The sequence below is a fragment of the Ranitomeya variabilis genome, chromosome 2 (assembly GCF_051348905.1).
Source record: "Ranitomeya variabilis isolate aRanVar5 chromosome 2, aRanVar5.hap1, whole genome shotgun sequence".
Lineage (NCBI taxonomy): Eukaryota > Metazoa > Chordata > Amphibia > Anura > Dendrobatidae > Ranitomeya > Ranitomeya variabilis.
The window spans coordinates 646,766,405-646,786,489 of NC_135233.1; the positions used below are offsets into that span (position 1 = coordinate 646,766,405).

Below are 20,085 nucleotides of genomic sequence, written 5' to 3' on the forward strand. Positions count from 1 at the left end.
TAGTCCGGCACCTGTCAACTTAGGTGGCCTCAGTAAGGTTCCCACAGCTCATCGGCTATGAACTGTAACAACCTTAGTGATGTCATCGCTCCTCGCAGCAGCCAGATTCACACACTACTGTCAGTGTATTCCAGCTGCTCGTGCTGAGCGGTCACATTACTAATGTCACCGCTCAGCACTGCATCTGGATGTAGCAGACCTGGGGATCGTCATGGGACCTCATCATTATGGATTAACGGTGGACAAGTTAGGATTACTTTGATTTTCTATTTTTAATCTTCTCTTAATAATTGGGTAAACGAGGGAATTTTTTGGGTAGTGTTTTGTTCAAATAAATGATTTTTCTCTGTGTGTGCCTTTCATTACTTTTGACTACGATGTTAGTAATGGGTGGGTGTTTTAGACGCCTCTCCATTACCAACCTCTGGGCTTGTCAGCGGACATGAAACAGCTGACATTAACCCCCAAGCCATTACCCCGCTTGCCAACACACCAGGGCAGGGCAAGTGGGACACGTCAAGGCTAAGTGCCAGAAATTGCATTTCGGGGACTGCTGAGGGCTGATGTTGTTAGTCTGGGAGGAGGCCAATATCCCTGGCCCCTTATCATCCTATTAATATCAGCCTTCAGCTGTCTACATAGCTTGTGCTAGTTAGTAAATATTGGGGGCCCAAAAATCTTTTTTCAGGGGTCCCATTTTTAATAACCAGTAAAGGCTATGCAGACAGCTACGAGCTGATATTAATAGGCTGGGAACTTTTATGGATATTGGCCTCTTCCCAGAATCATAACACCAGCCCCAGCTGTCTGCTTTCCCTCAGTTGTCTGCTTTCCCTCAGATGGTTATTAAAAATAGGGGGGACCCCACATCATTCTAATTTTGGACCCCCATTTTTAATAACCAGTAAAGGCTAAACAGACAACTGTGAGCTGATATTAATAGTGTGGGAAAATCCATGGATATTGGCCCCTTCCCAGAATAATAACAACAGCTCACAGCTGTCTGCTTTTCTCACTAATGTGATTTAACTCTGGATGGGTTTCAATGAATGTGTGGATATTTACACATGACATTGATAAAAATAGTCTACATTGACTTACATTTTTTGTACTGTGTGTTATCTAGCCTCACACCATTCTATTCATGCTATCAAGTCTGTTGGGGAAACTAATAAAATCAATGTTTACTGAAATTTAAAGGATTTAAGTAAATTACCTATCCACATTTGTTTGCAGGGCAATTGTCCCTTACTACGACCATTTTAGAACCATTTTACTGCACCAAACTTTGAGTCCCCATTAACTTGCATTGGGTTCAGGTTAGGGGTCAAGTTTTGACCTGAACCAAACTTTTAACAGTATATCTGTCGAACTTGCCGAACCCTAACATCCACGGGTCCACTCATCACTATGTATGAACAGAAATTTTCTCAATGGGATTTAGGTATGGACTTAGATTGGGCCATTCAAACACATGAATATGCTTTAGTCTAAACCATTCTATTGTAATTCTGGTGGTATGTTTTGGATCATTGTCCTGTTGGAAGGTGAACCTATGCCCCAGTCTCAAGTCTTTTGCAGCCTCTAACAGGTTTTCCTCCAGTATTGTCCTGTATTTAGCTCCATCCGTCTTCCTATCAACTCTGACTAACTTCCCTGTTCTTGCTGGAGAAAATCACCCCTACAGCATGATGCTGCCACCACTATATTTGACGATGGGGATAGTGTTTTGAGGTGATGTGCAGTGTTAATTATTTTATTACCACACATAGCATTTTGCATTTAGCTAAAAAAAGTGCTACTTTGGTCTCGTCTGACCAAAGCACCTTCTTAAACATGCCATGTCGGTAACACAGCTATCATTTTGAAAAAAAGCAAACATTGTAAAATCATCTACGCAATGGTTATTTGATATAATGCAATGCATATTTTTGTTTTCTGTAGGTATACTTGGCCTTGTTTGTGGTGGACTAGTATTGTTATTGCCTGAGACAATGGGTATTTCTTTACCAGAAACAGTTGAAGATGTTGAAAATCTTGGAAGGTAAATACTATTTCTATATTTTTCCATAATAAACATAATATTAATTTAGGAGTTGATATTTAGATACTAGTGGCGCTTGCTATATTTATTTCCTGCAGCAGATATTGACACGTACCACTTCTCCGTGTTAGATATATAAAAAATTATGTAAATAATAATATATCCGCGCTAGGAAAACCCCTCTCTGTTTGTATGACTTAGTAATCCAAAAGATAATATTCTGAACCAGCCCTAATTGTTATGTATGATCTATAAGAAAGTAAGGGTCCTTTAATTTTTATTTGTTACCAGCTCTCACTAAACTCTTTTCAGAGTGACTTTCATAAAGAATACTACCAAAAAATAAACGTATAGGGTGATTATTCCATAATATGAGTACACACTCACCCTTCCAAGGAGATCATGGTATAACTCAATGTAGTTCTCCGTACGCTTATGTCCGTATTAATAATCTTTGCTCTTCGTCCCGATGTCCGGATCAATATATGCCAAGAGTGTATACGCGTGGTAAGCGCTGCCCCGGCCGGTGGCAGAGCTCGCCCGCAGTATTCGCTTGCAGTAACTAGCGCAAGGTGTGTGCGCGCTGTGGTACGTTAGCTGCTCGGTCTCCTGACAATGCAGGACCTAGCGTGACGTCACAGTCACGTGTTGACACACGTGACTCGCTATGGGTAGCGCGATGGATCAGACAGCCCGACGCGTTTCGAAGTAAACGTACTTCTTCCTCAGGCATTGTCAGGAGACCGAGCGGCTAACGTACCACAGCGCGCACACACCTCGCGCTAGTTACTGCAAGCGAATACTGCGGGCGAGCTCTGTCACCAGCCGGGGCAGCGCTTACCACGCGTATACACCCTTGGCATATATTGATCCGGACATCGTGACGAAGAACAAAGATTATTAATACGGACATAAACGTACGGAGAACTACATTGAGTTATACCATGATCTCCTTGGAAGGGTGAGTGTGTACTCATATTATGGAATAATCACCCTATACGTTTATTTTTTGGTAGTATTCTTTATGAAAGTCACTCTGAAAAGAGTTTAGTGAGAGCTGGTAACAAATAAAAATTAAAGGACCCTTACTTTCTTATAGATCATACATAACAATTAGGGCTGGTTCAGAATATTATCTTTTGGATTACTAAGTCATACAAACAGAGAGGGGTTTTCCTAGCGCGGATATATAATATTAATTTAGCTCTTTAAAAAGAAGCTATCATTAGAAAATTCTGTATTTTTAAAGTTATGTTTTTGTGTCACATGTACAATACTGTGCAAAAGTTTCTGGCAGTGGGAAAAAAAATGCTGCAAATTAAGAATGCTTTCAACAGTAGAAGTGTTAATATTTTTTTATCAGCAAGATGGAAAAAAATGAAATCTAAATCAAATCAATATTCTCTGTGACCACTGTTTGACTTCAAAACAGCATGAAGCCATCGATTCTTCTGGATACACTTATACACAGTTTTTGAATGACCTTGGCAGGGCGGTTGCTCCAAAAACTCTTAGAGAACCAACCAAATATCTTCTGTGAATGTTGGCTTACGCAAATCCTGCCTTTTCATATGATCAAAGATAGACTCGATGATGAAATCTTGGCACGGTTTTGGCCATATCATCACTTGCAGGGTTCCTTATTCCTCTTTATGCTAGTAATAGTTCTTAATGACATTGGCTGTATATTCTGGAGCATTGTCCTGCTGCAGAACAAATTTAAAGCCAAACAGACGTCTCCCTGATGGTATTGCATAATGGTTAAGTTAGGTTATCTTCCTGTGTTTCTCAGCATTAAGGGCACCATTAATCTTTATCAAATTCCCAACTTCATTTTCTAAAATGCAGCCCCAAACTTGTAAGGAACCTGCAGCATACTTAATAATAATAATAATAATAATAATAATAATCTTTATTTATATAGCGCCAATATAATCCTGCAGCACTTTATAGTTTAACAGTTTGAAACACAACAGTCATAAGTAACGACGTTAACAATACAATTAAAGCAAAGTAAGATGACCCTGCTCGTGAGAGCTTACAATCTACAATGAGGTGGGGGAGATACAAAGTACAGGTGTGTATTTACAATGATGTATTTACAATGATGGTCCAGCCATCTTCAGGGGGTGGGGGTAGATGGAAGTAGTGAATGGGCTACACACACACAAACATCAAATGACTGATTAGGGAACGTGATAGGCCGCTCCAAACAAATGTGTTTTGAGGGAACTATGCAAATTGTGGATGATCCTAATATCTTGGGGAAGAGCATTTCAGAGGATTGGTGCAGCATGGGAGAAGTCTTGGAGTCGGGAGTGGGAGGTACGGATTAGTGCAGAGGTTAGTCGAAAGTCGTTTGCAGAGCGCAGCGGTCGGTTAGGCCGATAGACCGAAATGAGGGAGGAGATGTAAGGGGGTGCCACACTGTGGAAAGCTTTGTGGGTGAGAACAAGTACTTTGAATTGGATTCTATAATGAATGGGCAGCCAGTGTAATGACTGGCGAGGAGTGGACACGTCTGAATACCGGTTAGCTAGATGGTCAACCCTGGCTGCTGCATTAAGGATAGACTGGAGAGGGGAACGTCGAGTAAGGGGGAGGCCAATTAATAGAGCATTGCAATAGTCCATGCGGGAGTGGATCAAGGCAACAGTGAGGGTTTTTGTTCTTTCCATGGTGAGAAAAGGGCGGATTCTAGAGATGTTCTTTAGATGTAAGCGGCATAAGTGGGCAAGAAATTGTATATGGGATGTGAATGAGAGATCGGAGTCAAACATAACACCCAGACAGCTCGCCTGCTGCCGGGGTGTTTATTATGGTGCCACCCACGGAGAGGGAAATGTCAGATTTAGGGAGGTTAGTAAATGGTGGGAGCAAAAGAAGTTCAGTTTTGGAGAGGTTGAGTTTCAAATAGAGAGCAGATATGATGTTGGAGAGTGCGGACAGACAGTCACTGGCGTTCTGTAGTACAGCGGGGGTAAGGTCAGGGGATGACTTGTCAAGTTGTGTGTCATCGGCATAAAGATGGTACTGAAAGCCAAATCTGCTGATGTCTGTTCAATTGGGGCCATGTAGAGAGAAAAGAGAAGGGGGCCAAGGACTGAGCCCTGAGCTACCCCGACAGTGAGAGGAAGAGGAGATGAAGTGGGGCCAGCGAACACAACACTAAAGTAGCAGTCAGAAAGATAGGAAGAGAACCAGAAGAGAGCAGTGTCCTTAATGCCTAGTGACTGGAGCCTAGAGAGTAGAAGAGGGTGGTCAACAGTGTCAAAAGCTGCTGAAAGGTCGAGAAGAATGAGCAGAGAGGGGTCACCGTTACATTTTGCTGTCAGAAGGTAGTTGGTCACCTTGATGAGTGCAGTTTCTGTCGAACATAGGGGGTGGAAACCAGACTGTGAAGGGTCTAGGAGGGAATGAGTGGAGAGGTAACTGGTAAGGCAAGAGTAGATTAGGCTCTCCAAGAGTTTAGAGATGAAGGGAAGATTGGAGACTGCTCTGTAGTTTTTTGTGCAGGATGGGTCGAGGCGAGTTTCTTTAGTAATGGAGTAATGATAGAGTGTTTGAAGGAGGAGGGGAAAATGCCAGAGGAGAGGGAGAGATTAAAGATTGTAGTTAGGTGAGTTGTGACGACTGGAGAGAGAGACTGGAGGAAATCAGAGGGAATGGGGTTGGTAGTGCATGTAGTCGGCGAGAAGAAGAGAGGAGCTTGGAGACTTCTTCTGTGATGGGATCGAATGTGGAGAGTGAGCCAGGGGAATTGCAGGGAGGGATGAGAGTCATTGCACTTGGTGGCTGGGAGCAGATTTCCTGAAGGATATTATCTATTTTCTCTATAAAGTGGGAGACAAGGTCATCAGCACAAATGTCTGTCATAGGGGCTTGTGCTTTTGGACCTGAGGAGGGAGTGAAAGGTGTCAAAAAGTTTCTTGGGGTTGTTGGATAGTGAGGAGATCAGAGTGGTAAAATAGGTCTGTTTGGAGAGGCGAAGGGCAGAATTATAGGTTATTAACATAAATTTGAAGTGTATGAAGTTTTCTGGTGTGCAAGTTTTCCTCCATAAGCGTTCAGCACACCTAGAGCATCACAGGAGAAATCAGGTTTGCGATGTGAGCCAGGGCTGTTTTACTCTGTGTTTGGAGGTACTGAGGGGAGCTACTTGGTCAAGAATGCTTCTAAGGCTACGTTCACATTTGCGTTGTTGGGCGCAGCGTCGTTGACGCATACCGATGCATGCGTCATGCACCCCTTTCTTTAATATGGGGGGCGCATGGACATGCGCCGGTATGCGTTGTACTGCGTTTTATGACGCATGCGTCATATAGACGCAAAAGACAGGGCGCAGGGGATGCTACTTGTAGCGTTTTCCCTACGCCGAAAGTCCCGATCTGTAGGATCTTATGACAACGCATGCGTCGCAAAATGCTGCGTTGTGTACATGCGTTGTTGGCTGCGTCGCGTTGCGCCGCCGACGCTGCGCCCAACAACGCAAATGTGAACGTAGCCTAAGAGTGTCATTGTAGTGATGTATAGCCAGATTAAGGACAGGAAAAAGAGGAGATTGGGGACAATGATGAGTGTAGGGAGTCAAAGTGTATGAGGGTTAATAGCACGTAGATTTCTGAATGTGTGGTAGGTAGGAGTGTGCTGGGGTGGGCGAGAAATTGTGAGTGTGAAGAAGAGAATGTTATGGTCAGAGAGGGGAAGCAGTGAGTTATCTAGGTAGGAGATTGAACAGAGCCAGACAAAGACCAGGTCAAGGGTGTTACCGTCTTTGTGTGCTTCAGAGGTTGAGAGCTGTGAGAGGCCTAGAGAAGTGGTTAGAAGCTGGAATGCAGATGTGGAAGTGGGGCTGTTAATGGGGATGTTGAAGTCTCCCAGGATAAGGGTTGGTAGTTCTGAGGACATGAAGTGAGGCAGCCAGGCTGAGAAGTGGTTCGGGAAGCCGGTGGGTGAGCCTGGGGGCCGGTATATGACCACTACTCTGAGAGAGAGGGGACGAAAGAGCTTGATGTTGTGGACCTCAAAAGAAGGGAATGAGAGTGATAGAACTGGGGGGATGAGCATTGTGCATTGTGGGGATATGAGTATGCCGACTCCACCACCATGTCTGTTTGTGGGTCTCGGGGAATGTGAGATTTGTAAGCCACCATGGGAAATGGCAGCAGGAGAGACAGTGTCAGAGTCCTGAGTCAGAGTTTCCATGAGGGCCAAAAGATTAAGAGCATTTTTCAAAATGTAATTGTGTAGGAAAGGAAACTTGTTACATACAGACCGTGGATTCCAAAGGGCACAATTAAAAGGAGATGAAGGAGTGCAACTAATATTGGTAAGATTAGTAAAGTTTCGATGTGAGGTAGGGTAGGGGTTGAGGTTGGGGGATGGTGGATCAGGGTAGGGGGAGATGTCCCCTGAAATCAGTAGGAGTAGGAAGATAAAGAGCAAGTAGGTATTGGAATTTTACGAAGTTTTTTTGTGCAGTGTGTTTGGGCAAGATGGGCTGAGGTTTTTCAGGAAGGTGAGAAGTGCATGGGAGCTTTACATGGGAGAGGGAAGGAGAGAGGAGCTGATGTATATGAGTCATGATGGAGGGGGAATGGTGCCGTGAATGTGGATGGCAAGACGAAATAGGAGGATAGAACTAAAGCACATGGATAGAAGGGAGAGCAAAGTGTGAGTTACCTAACTAACTGCCATGGAATAGGAATAACTGCTTTATCTCGATGCTTATCTTTGGGGTGCTTTGCTTAGGGGATGTTTGCATGCACCCCAACATGCCCTAAGGAGATGTCTAAATTTATAGTCCAGAATACTGGGTCAGAAGAGATGGATTGTGGGAACAGATCAGGGATAATTTGGCAGCTGGGGCCAGCACACCAGGGGGTGGTTAGATGGGCCTGGCTTCAGCTATTTGCTATAGCACCTTCCACCAGATAACATCTAGACTGATCCCAGTCATGGATATGCAACAGTGAGTATTAAGTACAATGCACCAAATGAATTATACCAATGAATTAGCAGGCACATTAAAATATTTTTCAAGATTGTAAAGCTGCAGATGACAGACAGCAGACAGCAAGCAGAGGGAAGTTGTACCATTAGAATATATTGCAGGAGATGAAACAGCGATCAGAGGTGGGAAGTAGTGCCATTAGAATATATTGCAGGAGATGAGACAGCAATCAGAGGTGTTAAGTTGTACCATTAGACTATATTGCAGGAGATGAGACAGCAATCAGAGTTTGTAAGTTATACCATTAGAATATATTGCAGGAGATGAAACAGCAATCAGAGGTGGTAAGTTGTACCATTAGAATATATTGCAGGAGATGAGACAGCAATCAGAGGTGGTAGGTTATACCATTAGAATATTGCAGGAGATGAGACAGCAATCTGATGTTAGGGCTAGCGGAACGCACTGATTAAATATAGATGTTTTTATTGGTGCGTTCGCAGCCCGGGGTCCACCGTGCAGGAGGAACCTGCTGCTAGCAAATGACGGCACTATATGGCGGTTTAAGCGAACTCTGTTACTTCACAGTCGCACGGAAACAAGACCCTGTGCCCTGTTAACCCCACAGGAGTTCACAGCTAACTGCCGAGCTGAAGGCAGTCTGTGGTCACGCAAACATACAATCTCCTCACTGGAGGATCCGGTATTCTAGGGGCTTATTTCAGCCGGGGCCCTAAATCCACGCACACAATCTCCTCGCCGGAGGTGCCGGCATTCTAGGGGCTTATTTCAGCCGAGTCCCTGAACACACATAAATGTGACCACACTGGCGCATGCACATAACAGATTTGATACTAGCGCATGGCCGTGCGGCCATGCGAGCCTTATATAGCTGCAGCAAGTAAAAGACCTTCCTAGAAGGACCAATGAGAGACTGCCAAACCTGAGCATGTGACCCTAGATCTCCACTGAGAGATCTTGCCCTGGGCATGCTCAGTGTGTGCAGAGCAGGACTTAGTCCTAGCACCTACAGGACCTTCCTGAAAGGACCAATGGACTTAGCTACAGTATCTGACCATGTGACCCTCGATCCCCACTGAGAGATCTTACTCAGGGCATGCTCAGAACGAGAAAAGCAGGACTTAGTCCCAGAAGCATCTGCTCGCCGCTGCCCAGCACTGACTTCAATGGCAGAAGCAGGAAAAGCAGCAGTAACTCTTTGTACAGAGTGGGACTGAGCAAGACGCTGGGACCAACGTCTCCGCTGAGCAGGCTCCACTGCGGCAGGAGAAGAATGGGAGACCGCAGCGGACATGGCCTGAGATTCCCCCTGTGCAGAGACGGGAACTCGACCCCTAACATCAGAGGTGGGAAGTTGTACCATTAGAATATGTTGCAGGAGATGAGACAGCAATCAGAGGTGGGAAGTTGTACCATTAGAATATATTGCAGGAGATGAGACAGCAATCAGAGGTGGGAAGTTGTACCATTAGAATATATTGCAGGAGATGAGACAGCAATCAGAGGTCAGAAGTACCTGTGTGAAGAGAGAAGATGGATGTTAGTTCTTTGCCATGGAATAACTGCTTTATCTCGATGCTTATCTTGGGGATGCTTTGCTACGGGGATGTTTGCATTCAACCCCACATGTGTACTTCAATGTTGCCTCCAAACAAACCTTTGGCAAACAAACTGCCATTTTCCTGCACGCCAGTTGATATATTTTTGCAGACTGTTGAGTCGCTTGGGCTTGTTTCCACGTCGAAGGTATAGTTTTGAGCTGAAGTCTTTGTATGAATGGAATTCTCGAAGTTGAAGACTTTTTCAAACAGTAGATAGGTGTAGCAGGGTGTTGCTGCCAGTTCTGAGCTGCTGGCACTAAGGGACATCTTTTGATTTTTAGGGAATGTATGCTTGATGTGTCTTTCATCTGCTGTGTTAAGTTTTCTTGGTCCACCCACTGTGTCTACAATCCTCTACAATGCCACTTCTTGATGTCCTCAATACTGAGAAATATAGGCAGATACTTATCTAAAATGCAATACCATAAAGAGGATGTCTGATTGGCTTCAAATTTATTCGAAAACAGTGTTTCTCAACTCCAGTCCTCAAGACCCACCAACAGGCCAAGTTTTCAGGATTTCCATAGGTGATGGAGTTAATGCTGAAGCAGGTGATGAAATTATCATCTGTGAAATACTAAGAGATCCTGAAAACTTGACCTGTTGGTGGGTCTTGAAGGCCGGAGTTGAGAAACACTGTTCTAAAAGAATGAAAACCTGAAATTCGTAAACGTACAGAATAATGAATATTAGTATCGCCATCAGAGGCAAATTCAACAAATATTAGCCAAAAAATGTGTGCCAGTGCAAAGTATAAAGATTCAAATAATAATTTTTAAAAATTTTATTAGAATATAAATACTAAAAACAGTAAAATGTCAATAATTCCAGATGTACAATTGGTGGGTGAGCTACCATTGGAACCCCAGGGTAATGAAGATAGAACACACTGTATTATGTTAAATATAAAACAGTATATACAAAATATCAATCATATAAAATACTCACCACCATTTGGAGGGTGAGCCTTTGTTTTACCATCGAATATTTACTTCCATCACTAGTGATTATCTTTCATTCTTTGTGGGCTGATTACTTACTGTATAGACACCTGTATCTGTTTTATATAATTTATTATTTATATACAGTATATATATATATCAGTAGCATAGCTACCAGGGGGGGGGGGGGAAAGGGTGTTGCCACGGAGACCACGCTCTGAGGGGCCCACCAGGAGCTACTCTATTGTAACAGTATCAGCGTGCGCAGCACACCCATACAGTTACACTCTGTGACAGAGCAGGGAGACTTGATGGATGATGATACAGTTGAAAGAAATGATAAGACTGAGAGCCCCTCTCCCATCATTCTCCCTTTGCTTCTGAAGTCAATGGCACAGACACTGACAGCGGTCACGATTATGTCAGTACTTGGCGCCCTCTGTGCTGAGAGGAGAAGCGGTGCGTATTGTATTTTTTATGGGGAGTGCATTATACTGTATGGAGGCCTATGAGGAGTGCATTATACTATATAGGGACCTTTGGAGAGTGAATTGTACTATATAGAGTCCTATGGATAGTACATTTTACTAGCTAGAGGCCTATAGGGAGTGCATTATACGATATGGAGGTCTACTATGAGTGCATTACACTATATGGAGGCCTATGGGGAGCACATTTACTGTATGGAAGCCTATGGGAAGTGCATGATACTTTATAGAGGCCTAAGGGGAGTGCATTATACTAAATGGAGGCTTATGTGGAGTGCATTATACTATATGGAGACCTATGGTGTGCGCATTATACTATATGGTGGCCTATGGGGAGTGCATTATGCTGTATGGAGGCCTTGGGGAGTGCATTATATGTTTGTAGGCCTATGGGGAGTGCATTATACTATATAGAGACCTATGGGGAGTGCATCGAACTATATTAAGGTCTATGGAGAGTGCATTATGCTATATGGAGGCCTATGGGGAGTGCATTATACTGCATGGAGGACCATGGGATGCATTATACCATATGGAGGCTTATGTGCAGTGCGTTATACTATATAGAGTGCAACATCCCTGCCGGCATCACTGTTTGGCTTCCCATCCCGCAATAGGCAGATACACCGACTTACTCAGCACTTCTGGTCATGCACTGAGTTCTGCCCTCTGCTTTCTGTATGCTGTAAACCATATGTCCTCTGCTTGCTGTGCGCATATGTCCTGGCTATATGCTTAGAGCGGCGGCTCCTACTCTTCCTGATTAAAGAGACAGTGTGTGCATCCCTAATGTGTCCCCAGCCTGTTGCCAAGAGGCACCTGGTACTTAAGGCATCTCCACTAGTGATGAGCGAGTATGTTCATTACTCGAGTTTCTCCGAGCATACTCTGGTGGTCTCTGAGTATTTCGGCATGCTCGGAGATTTAGTTTATGTCGACAACTCGACACAGCTGCATGACTTGCGGCTGCTAGACAGCTTGAATACATGCCTAACAAACAGGAGACTACCTGTATTCGAAGACCACCCGAGCATGCTCGGAGAAACCATCGACCATACTCGCTCATCACTAATCTCCACCAATGGAAAGATGCCTGAGCAACATTCTCTTTCAGTCTGTGTTCAACTACTGAGTTGCCAGGTCCTGTACTGTTCCTGTTCTAATTTCTGTCACCCTGGGGGCTGTATACCCAGGCCTGAATCCTGTATCCTGAACCTATACCTGTCCTATTAAGAATTAGGACCTATCCCTGTACCTGTTTATATCCAAGCATTGATCCTTCCCTACCTGTTGTGTTTGTCCCTGTCTCTATTACCTAATCTTGCAGTGTCTGAACCAGCTTCTATCGCTAAAGACCTGCAGTGTCTGTACTGACACTTAACTAAAAAAAACTGCAATATCTGAACCAGCACCTATCTCTATTCTGTTGTCTCTGCAAAATGTTAGTGATCTTTGTGTACACTTGCTACTTCATTGTAAGTACTTGCCTGAATCTGGTCCTGTCATCAGTTCCACACCTGCAGCTCTGCATCTGTTCCGCTCCTGCGGCTCTGCACCTGTTTCACACCTGCAGCTCTGCATCTGTTCTGTACCTGTGGCTCCTTGTCTGTCCAATCTGTACTGGGTCCTACCTGTCCCTGTATCCCACTTGTACCTGCCTGTGTCCCAGTCCTTCTTGAAACTGTTCCTGTCCCTCCAGTTTGAACTGTGCCCACCCACCTGCCTGCCAGAGTGTCAGCCATGCCCGCCTGCCTGCCAGAGTGTCAACCGTGCCCGTCTGTACATCACCCATGCTCGCCAGTACTGGCCTGACTATACATCAGCTGAGCCAGACAGAATATCTATAGTACTTGCCCGCAGGGCCACCATCAAGGCATTACTGCCCTTACTGCTGTATGGGGCCCGGTGAGCAGAAGAGCACAGAGGGGCCCGCAGGTCTGGGGCCCCGTTTGTGTTTCTGCTCAACAGGCCCCATTGTGCATTAAAGTGGTGCGCGCTGTGGCGCACACATCAGGGCTGGAGCCCGGGAGCTTTCTTGGAGCTGTGCACTGCAATCTTACCTTGATGGCTACACAGTCCCACTCCCCCCGTCTTCTGTGTACTTCGTGTCAGGGGACGGCGTGTACGCAATGACATCATTGCGTATGCGCTGACATGTACCGGATGCTGGAAGCAGAGCTGCACTGCTGGGGAACGTGTGTGAGGTAAGCATAAAAAGTTTTTGTTTTCTTTCCAAAATGAATTAAATGGGTAAGGGGGAAGGCGGAACTGCAAATGATGAAGTGGGGGGTGAGAGTGACTACACATGATGAAGTGGGGGAAGGGGGATTGCAAATAATGAACTGAGGGGGAAGGAGGATTGCAAATAATGAAGTGGGGGGTAAAGGGGACTCCACATGATGAAGTGGGGCGTAATGGGGACTGCACATGAAGTGTGGGGTAAGGGGAACTGCACATAATGAAATGGGGGTTAAAGGGGACTGCACATGATGAAGTGGGGTAAGGGGACTGCACATGATGAAGTGAGGGGAAGGCGACTTCACATGATGAAGTGGGGGGAGTGGTCAGTACACTGCAAATGATGAATTGAGAGTGAGGGATGGGGGACAGCAATTGAATTGAAGGTGGAGGGTGGGGAGAGCAAATGATGATCTGGGGGAAAGCAAATAATGATGAATTTTGAGGGTGAGGGAGTAAATTATGTATTGAATGTGGGGAGAGCTGTTGATAATGAATAGAGGGTGGGAGAGAGAGAAGACATGACAATGAATTGAGGCAGAAGGGGAATGTAAATATAATGGGTGCACATCTGTATTCAAATGTGTGGTGTAGAAGAAAGGGAAAAAGTAGGGAATGTGCTCTGGAAGCCGTGCTCTAGGTAACTATGTGTTATTTTATGCAGAGACGAGTTCTGGCTGGAAGAAGTGATGGCAGTCTGCGCTGCATGAAAATGAAAAGCAAAGATGAAGGACTTCAGCTGGTGAGTCAGTGTGTTACCTGTAGATGGACACTATATGTATACTATGTACAGAGCTCCTGTGTATAATGTCACCAGTGATCACTATATTATCTGTACACTGTCATTGTATACAGAGGTCCTGTGTATAATGTTACTGGTGATCACTGTATTACCTGTACATGGACACTATATACAGAGCTCTTGTGTATAATGTCACTGATAATCATTGTATTACCTGTAAACTATACACTATATACAGAGCTCCTGTGTATAATGTCACTAGTGATCCCTGTATTACCTGTGAACTATATACAGAGCTCCTGTGCATAATGTCACCGGTGATCTCTGTATTACCTTTACACTTGCACTTTATACAGAGTTCCTGTGTATGATGTCACTTAGTATTGTGTTTTGTATTTACTGTATTAACGCTCAGTATTTTAGTGTACTGTATGGTGGTGGTAATATGTGATCTGGTCATGGTGTGGTGGTATTTATTCCTTGTAAGTGGTATTATTTGGTCACGATGTCGTGGCAATATGTGGTCTGGTCATGGTGTGATGGTATTTGTCCCTTCTATGTTGTATTAATGGTCATTTTTAAAAAAAATGTATGTGACTCATTCCCTTAAAAAAAATACATACAAATATATTTATATTTAATAGGCTAGAGTAGAGTAGGGCTCGACCAATAGAGTCTACCGTGTCATGGTGGTGGCTTAAAAATTCTTTTGGCCAGAACAAAAGCTGCTGGTTATGAATGTGGTTTGATGGGAACTGTTAATATCTGATTAATTGAGAATGTGGTAAAGAAGTTGAGGTTTTCCAAGAGTGGGCGGTGGGACGATACATGGTTCGAAGGGTGGAGGTGGAGCTGAGGTTGAGCCTGGGCAGTGTCTCGAGGGGGCCTGAAAATTTTGCCAGTATGGGGCCCCGAAATTCCTAGTGGCAGTCCTGCTTGCCAGCACCTGTCGTTGCAGTGTCCTCTCCCCTTAGGGGTCAGCTGCTACTGCCAGACGCCGCCCTGGAGTGGTACCTGGAAGCTACCTGCCGCACAAGCATGACCTCACCACCAGAGGCTCCAGTGAACACCAAGGTAGCTGCTTAGTCACTCCTCTCCAGGATAAGTCTGGTTTGTGGTGCGGTGGGGCCACAATCCTCACTCGTGCCATCGATCGAGAGTTACATAGAGGCCTATGATGGGTGAATTATACTATATGGAGGACTATGGGATGCATTATACTATATGGAGGCAATTTGGGGGCCATAATACAGTGCTGGAGATTACAGTGAGGGGGCCATCATACAGTGTTGGGGATACTAAGGGATCAGTGTACTGTGTGGGGGCATTGTACTGTGTATAGGGGAGAATCATGCAGTGTAGAGGGAACCTGAATGGGGGGACTCAGAAAATTACTAAATGTTAAGTGGGCACTTATTGTTATAGGGGCACTCTGGTTATTGTGACTGTCAAAGGGGTTCACAGAAGGCATTATTACTTTCTAAGGGGCAAAATGTGTACACTGTTTTCTAGCGCACTTGCACAGGGCTTTAATATATTCTAGAGGTTTGTATTACCATTTAGATGACACACAGCACCTCACAGTAGGTGCAGTAATAGAAACACATACTGCAGCAGTGGCTCAGTATTGGGGTTATCAGCAAGATGAGGAGATTTTGCAGGTTGCGGATAGATGGGGACGGTGCCTGAAATGTGAGAAGTCAGATGTGTTTTTGTTGTAAGTCCTGGCTTCAGAAGTTGTCATGTCGGTCTGGGCCAGATGGAAAAGACTAGAAAAGTTAATGACTCTCAGAAAGAACGTCAGCTGTAGGTTATCTAATATACAGTGGGTACGGAAAGTATTCAGACCCCTTTAAATTTTTCACTCTTTGCTTCATTACAGCCATTTGGTAAATTAAAAAAAGTTCACTTTTTTCTCATTAATGTACACTCTGCACCCCATCTTGACGAAAAACAGCAGAAATGTAGAAATTTTTGCAAATTTATTAAAAAAGAAAAACTGAAATATCACATGGTCATAAGTATTCAGACCCTTTGCTCGGTATTGAGTAGAAGCACCCTTTTGAGCTAGTACAGCCATGAGTTTTCTTGGGAATGATGGAACAAGTTTTTCACACCTGAATTTGGGCATCCTCTGCCATTCTACCTTGCAGATCCTCTCCAGTTCCGTCAGGTTGGATGGTGAACGTTGGTGGTCAGCCATTTTCAGGTCTCTCCAGAGATGCTCAATTGGGTTTAGGTAAGGGCTCTGGCTGGGTCAGTCAAGAATGGTCACAGAGTTGTTCTGAAGCCACTCCTTTGTTATTTTAGCTGTGTGCTTAGGGTCATTGTCTTGTTGGAAGGTTAACCTTCAGCCAGGTCTGAGGTCCAGAGCACTCTGGAAGATGTTTTCATCCAGGATAGCTCTGTAATTGGCCGCATTCATGTTTCCTTCATTTGCAACCAGTCGTCCTGTCCCTGCAGCTGGAAAATGCCCCCATAACATGATGCTGTCACCACCATGTTTCACTATTGGGGTTGTATTGGGCAGGTGATGAGCAGTGCCTGGTTTTCTCCACACATACCGCTAAGAATTATCACCAAAAAGATCTATATTCATCTTATCAGACCAGAGAATCTTATTTCTCATAGTCTGGGAGTCCTTCATGTGTTTTTTAGCAAACTCTATGTGGGCTTTCGTTGGGCCACTCTGCCATAAAGGCCCGACTGATGGAGGGCTGCAGTGATAGTTGACTTTTGTGAAACTTTCTCCCATCATCCCTACTGCATCTCTACCCCTCTCACCAAGGCTCTTCTCCCACAATTGCTCTGTTGGCTGGACAGCCAAGTCTAGGAAGACTTCTGGTGGTGCCAAACTTCTTTCATTTAAGGATTATGGAGGCCACTGTGCTCTTAGGAACCTTGAGTACTGCAGAAATTCTTTTGTAACCTTGGCCAGATCTGTGCCTTGCCACAATTCTGTCTCTGAGCTCCTTGTCCAGTTCCTTTTACCTCATGATTCTCATTTGGTCTGACATGCCCTCTGAGCTGTGAGGTTTTATATAGACAGGTGTGTGCCTTTACAAATCAAGTCCTATCAGTTTAATTTAACACATCTGAACTACAATAAAGGAGTAGAATCATCTCAAGGAGGATCACAAGGAAATGGACAGCATGTGATGTAAATATGATGGTCCGAGCAAAGGGTCTGAATACTTATGATCATGTGATATTTCAGTTTTTTCTTTTTTAATAATTTTTTTCTTTTTTAATAAATTTGCAAAAAATTCTACATTTCTGTTTTATTTTCAGTCAAGATGGGGTGTAGAGTGTACATTAATGAGAAAAACAAATTTTTTTGAATATACCAAATCACTGCAACGAAACAAAAAGTGAAAAATTTAAAGGGGTCTGAATACTTTCTGTACCCACTGTATAACATAGTAACATAGTAACATAGTTATTAAGGCCGAAAAAAGACATTTGTCCATCCAGTTCAGCCTATATTCCTATATTCCATCATAATAAATCCCCAGATCTACTTCCTTCTACAGAACCTAATTATTGTATGATACAATATTGTTCTGCTCCAGGAAGACATCCAGGCCTCTCTTGAACCCCTCGACTGAGTTCGCCATCACCACCTCCTCAGGCAAGCAATTCCAGATTCTCACTGCCCTAACAGTAAAGAATCCTCTTCTATGTTGGTGGAAAAACCTTCTCTCCTCCAAACGCAAAGAATGCCCCCTTGTGCCCGTCACCTTCCTTGGTATAAACAGATCCTCAGCGAGATATTTGTATTGTCCCCTTATATACTTATACATGGTTATTAGATCGCCCCTCAGTCGTCTTTTTTCTAGACTAAATAATCCTAATTTCGCTAATCTATCTGGGTATTGTAGTTCTCCCATCCCCTTTATTAACTTTGTTGCCCTCCTTTGTACTCTCTCTAGTTCCATTATATCCTTCCTGAGCACCGGTGCCCAAAACTGGACACAGTACTCCATGTGCGGTCTAACTAGGGATTTGTACAGAGGCAGTATAATGCTCTCATCATGTGTATCCAGACCTCTTTTAATGCACCCCATGATCCTGTTTGCCTTGGCAGCTGCTGCCTGGCACTGGCTGCTCCAGGTAAGTTGTACATGTAATCTTACATGTTCTGCAGGACTGGTATCTACCACTATGTGGTCACTATATGGTGATAATATCAGTGTTGTTGTTTGTATTGAGATTTTTATTAGTAACAGCGGGGTCGTCTGCTGAGGTTCGGCTATATCCACTATTTGGCCGGGGTCACACTAGAGAGAAATACGGACCAACGCATTGCACACGGACCAATGTTTCTCTATGGGGCAGCTTCCATCAGCCGTATATTTCTCTGCTGTATTTTACGGGCTGAGAAAATCGCAGCATGCTGCGTTTGTCAGCGTATTGTGCAAAAAATCCGCCAATGAAAGTCTATGGGGGCGAGAAAAATATGGACTACACACGGACCATGCATGTGACTTGCGAGAAACACGCACCGGTGTTCTATAGAAAGGCCGGTAATTTAGTGCGGTGTACAGTAAAATCACACTGACAGGTTAGAATAGAATATCTAAAATAAATGTCTACACATAGAATAGGTATATATATATATATATATATATATATATACAGACCAAAAGTTTGGACACACCTCATTTAAAGGTTTATCTGCATTTTCATGACTATGAAAATTGTACATTCACACTAAAGGCATCAAAACTATGAATTAACACGTGTGGAATTATATACTTAACAACAAAGTGTGAAACAACTGAAATTATGTCTTATATTCCAGGTTTTTCAAAGTAGCCACCTTTTGCTTTGATGACTGCTTTTCACACTCTTGGCATTCTCTTGATGAGCTTCAAGAGGTAGTCACCGGGAATGGTTTTCACTTCACAGGTGTGCCCTGTCAGGTTTAATAAGTGGGATTTCTTGCCTTATAAATGGGGTTGGGACCATCAGTTGTGTTTTGCTGAAGTCTGATGGATACACAGCTGATAGTCCTACTGAATAGACTGTTATAATTTGTATTATGGCAAGAAAAAAGCAGCTAAGTAAAGAAAAATGAGTGGCCAACATTACTGTAAGAAATGAAGGTCAGTCAGTCCGAAAAATTGGGCAAACTTTGAAAGTGTCCCCAAGTGCAGTGGCAAAAATCATCAAGCGCTACAAAGAAACTGGCTCACATGAGGACCGCCCCAGGAAAGGAAGACCAAGAGTCACCTCTGCTTCTGAGGATAAGTTTATCCAAGTCACCAGCCTCAGAAATCGCAGGTTAACAGCAGCTCAGATTAGAGACCAGGTCAATGCCACACAGAGTTCTAGCAGCAGACACATCTCTACAACACCTGTTAAGAGGAGACTTTGCGCAGCAGGCCTTCATGGTAAAATAGCTGCTAAGAAACCACTGCTAACGACAGGCAACAAGCAGAAGAGACTTGTTTGGGCTAAAGAACACAAGGAATGGACATTAGACCAGTGGAAATCTGTGCTTTGGTCTGATGAGTCCAAATTTGAGATCTTTGGTTCCAACCACAGTGACTTTGTGCGACGCAGAAAAGGTGAACGGATGGACTCTACATGCCTGGTTCCCACTGTGAAGCATGGAGGAGGAGGTGTGATGGTGTGGGGGTGCTTTGCTGGTGACACTGTTGGGGATTTATTCAAAATTGAAGGCATACTGAACCAGCATGGCTACCACAGCATCTTGCAGCAGCATGCTATTCCATTCGGTTTGCGTTTAGTTGGATCATCATTTATTTTTCAACAGGACAATGACCCCAAACACACCTCCAGGCTGTGTAAGGGCTATTTGACCAAGAAGGAGAGTGATGGGGTGCTACGCCAGATGACCTGGCCTCCACAGTCACCAGACCTGAACCCAATCAAGATGGTTTGGGGTGAGCTGGACCGCAGAGTGAAGGCAAAAGGGCCAACAAGTGCTAAGCATCTCTGGGAACTCCTTCAAGATTGTTGGAAGACCAGTCCCGGTGACTACCTCTTGAAGCTCATCAAGAGAATGCCAAGAGTGTGCAAAGCAGTCAT

General features: G+C 44.2%; 1 protein-coding gene across 1 annotated transcript in view; it reads left to right on the forward strand.

The window, feature by feature from the left end:
- The window catches only part of SLC22A3 (solute carrier family 22 member 3), a 570,890-nt gene that overhangs the window by 541,681 nt on the left and 9,124 nt on the right, over nt 1-20,085 (forward strand). Inside the window, exon 10 of the mRNA XM_077289157.1 lies at nt 1,945-2,044. Within this exon, the coding sequence (XP_077145272.1) occupies nt 1,945-2,044 (100 nt within the window). The remainder of the gene's footprint in view (nt 1-1,944; nt 2,045-20,085) is intronic.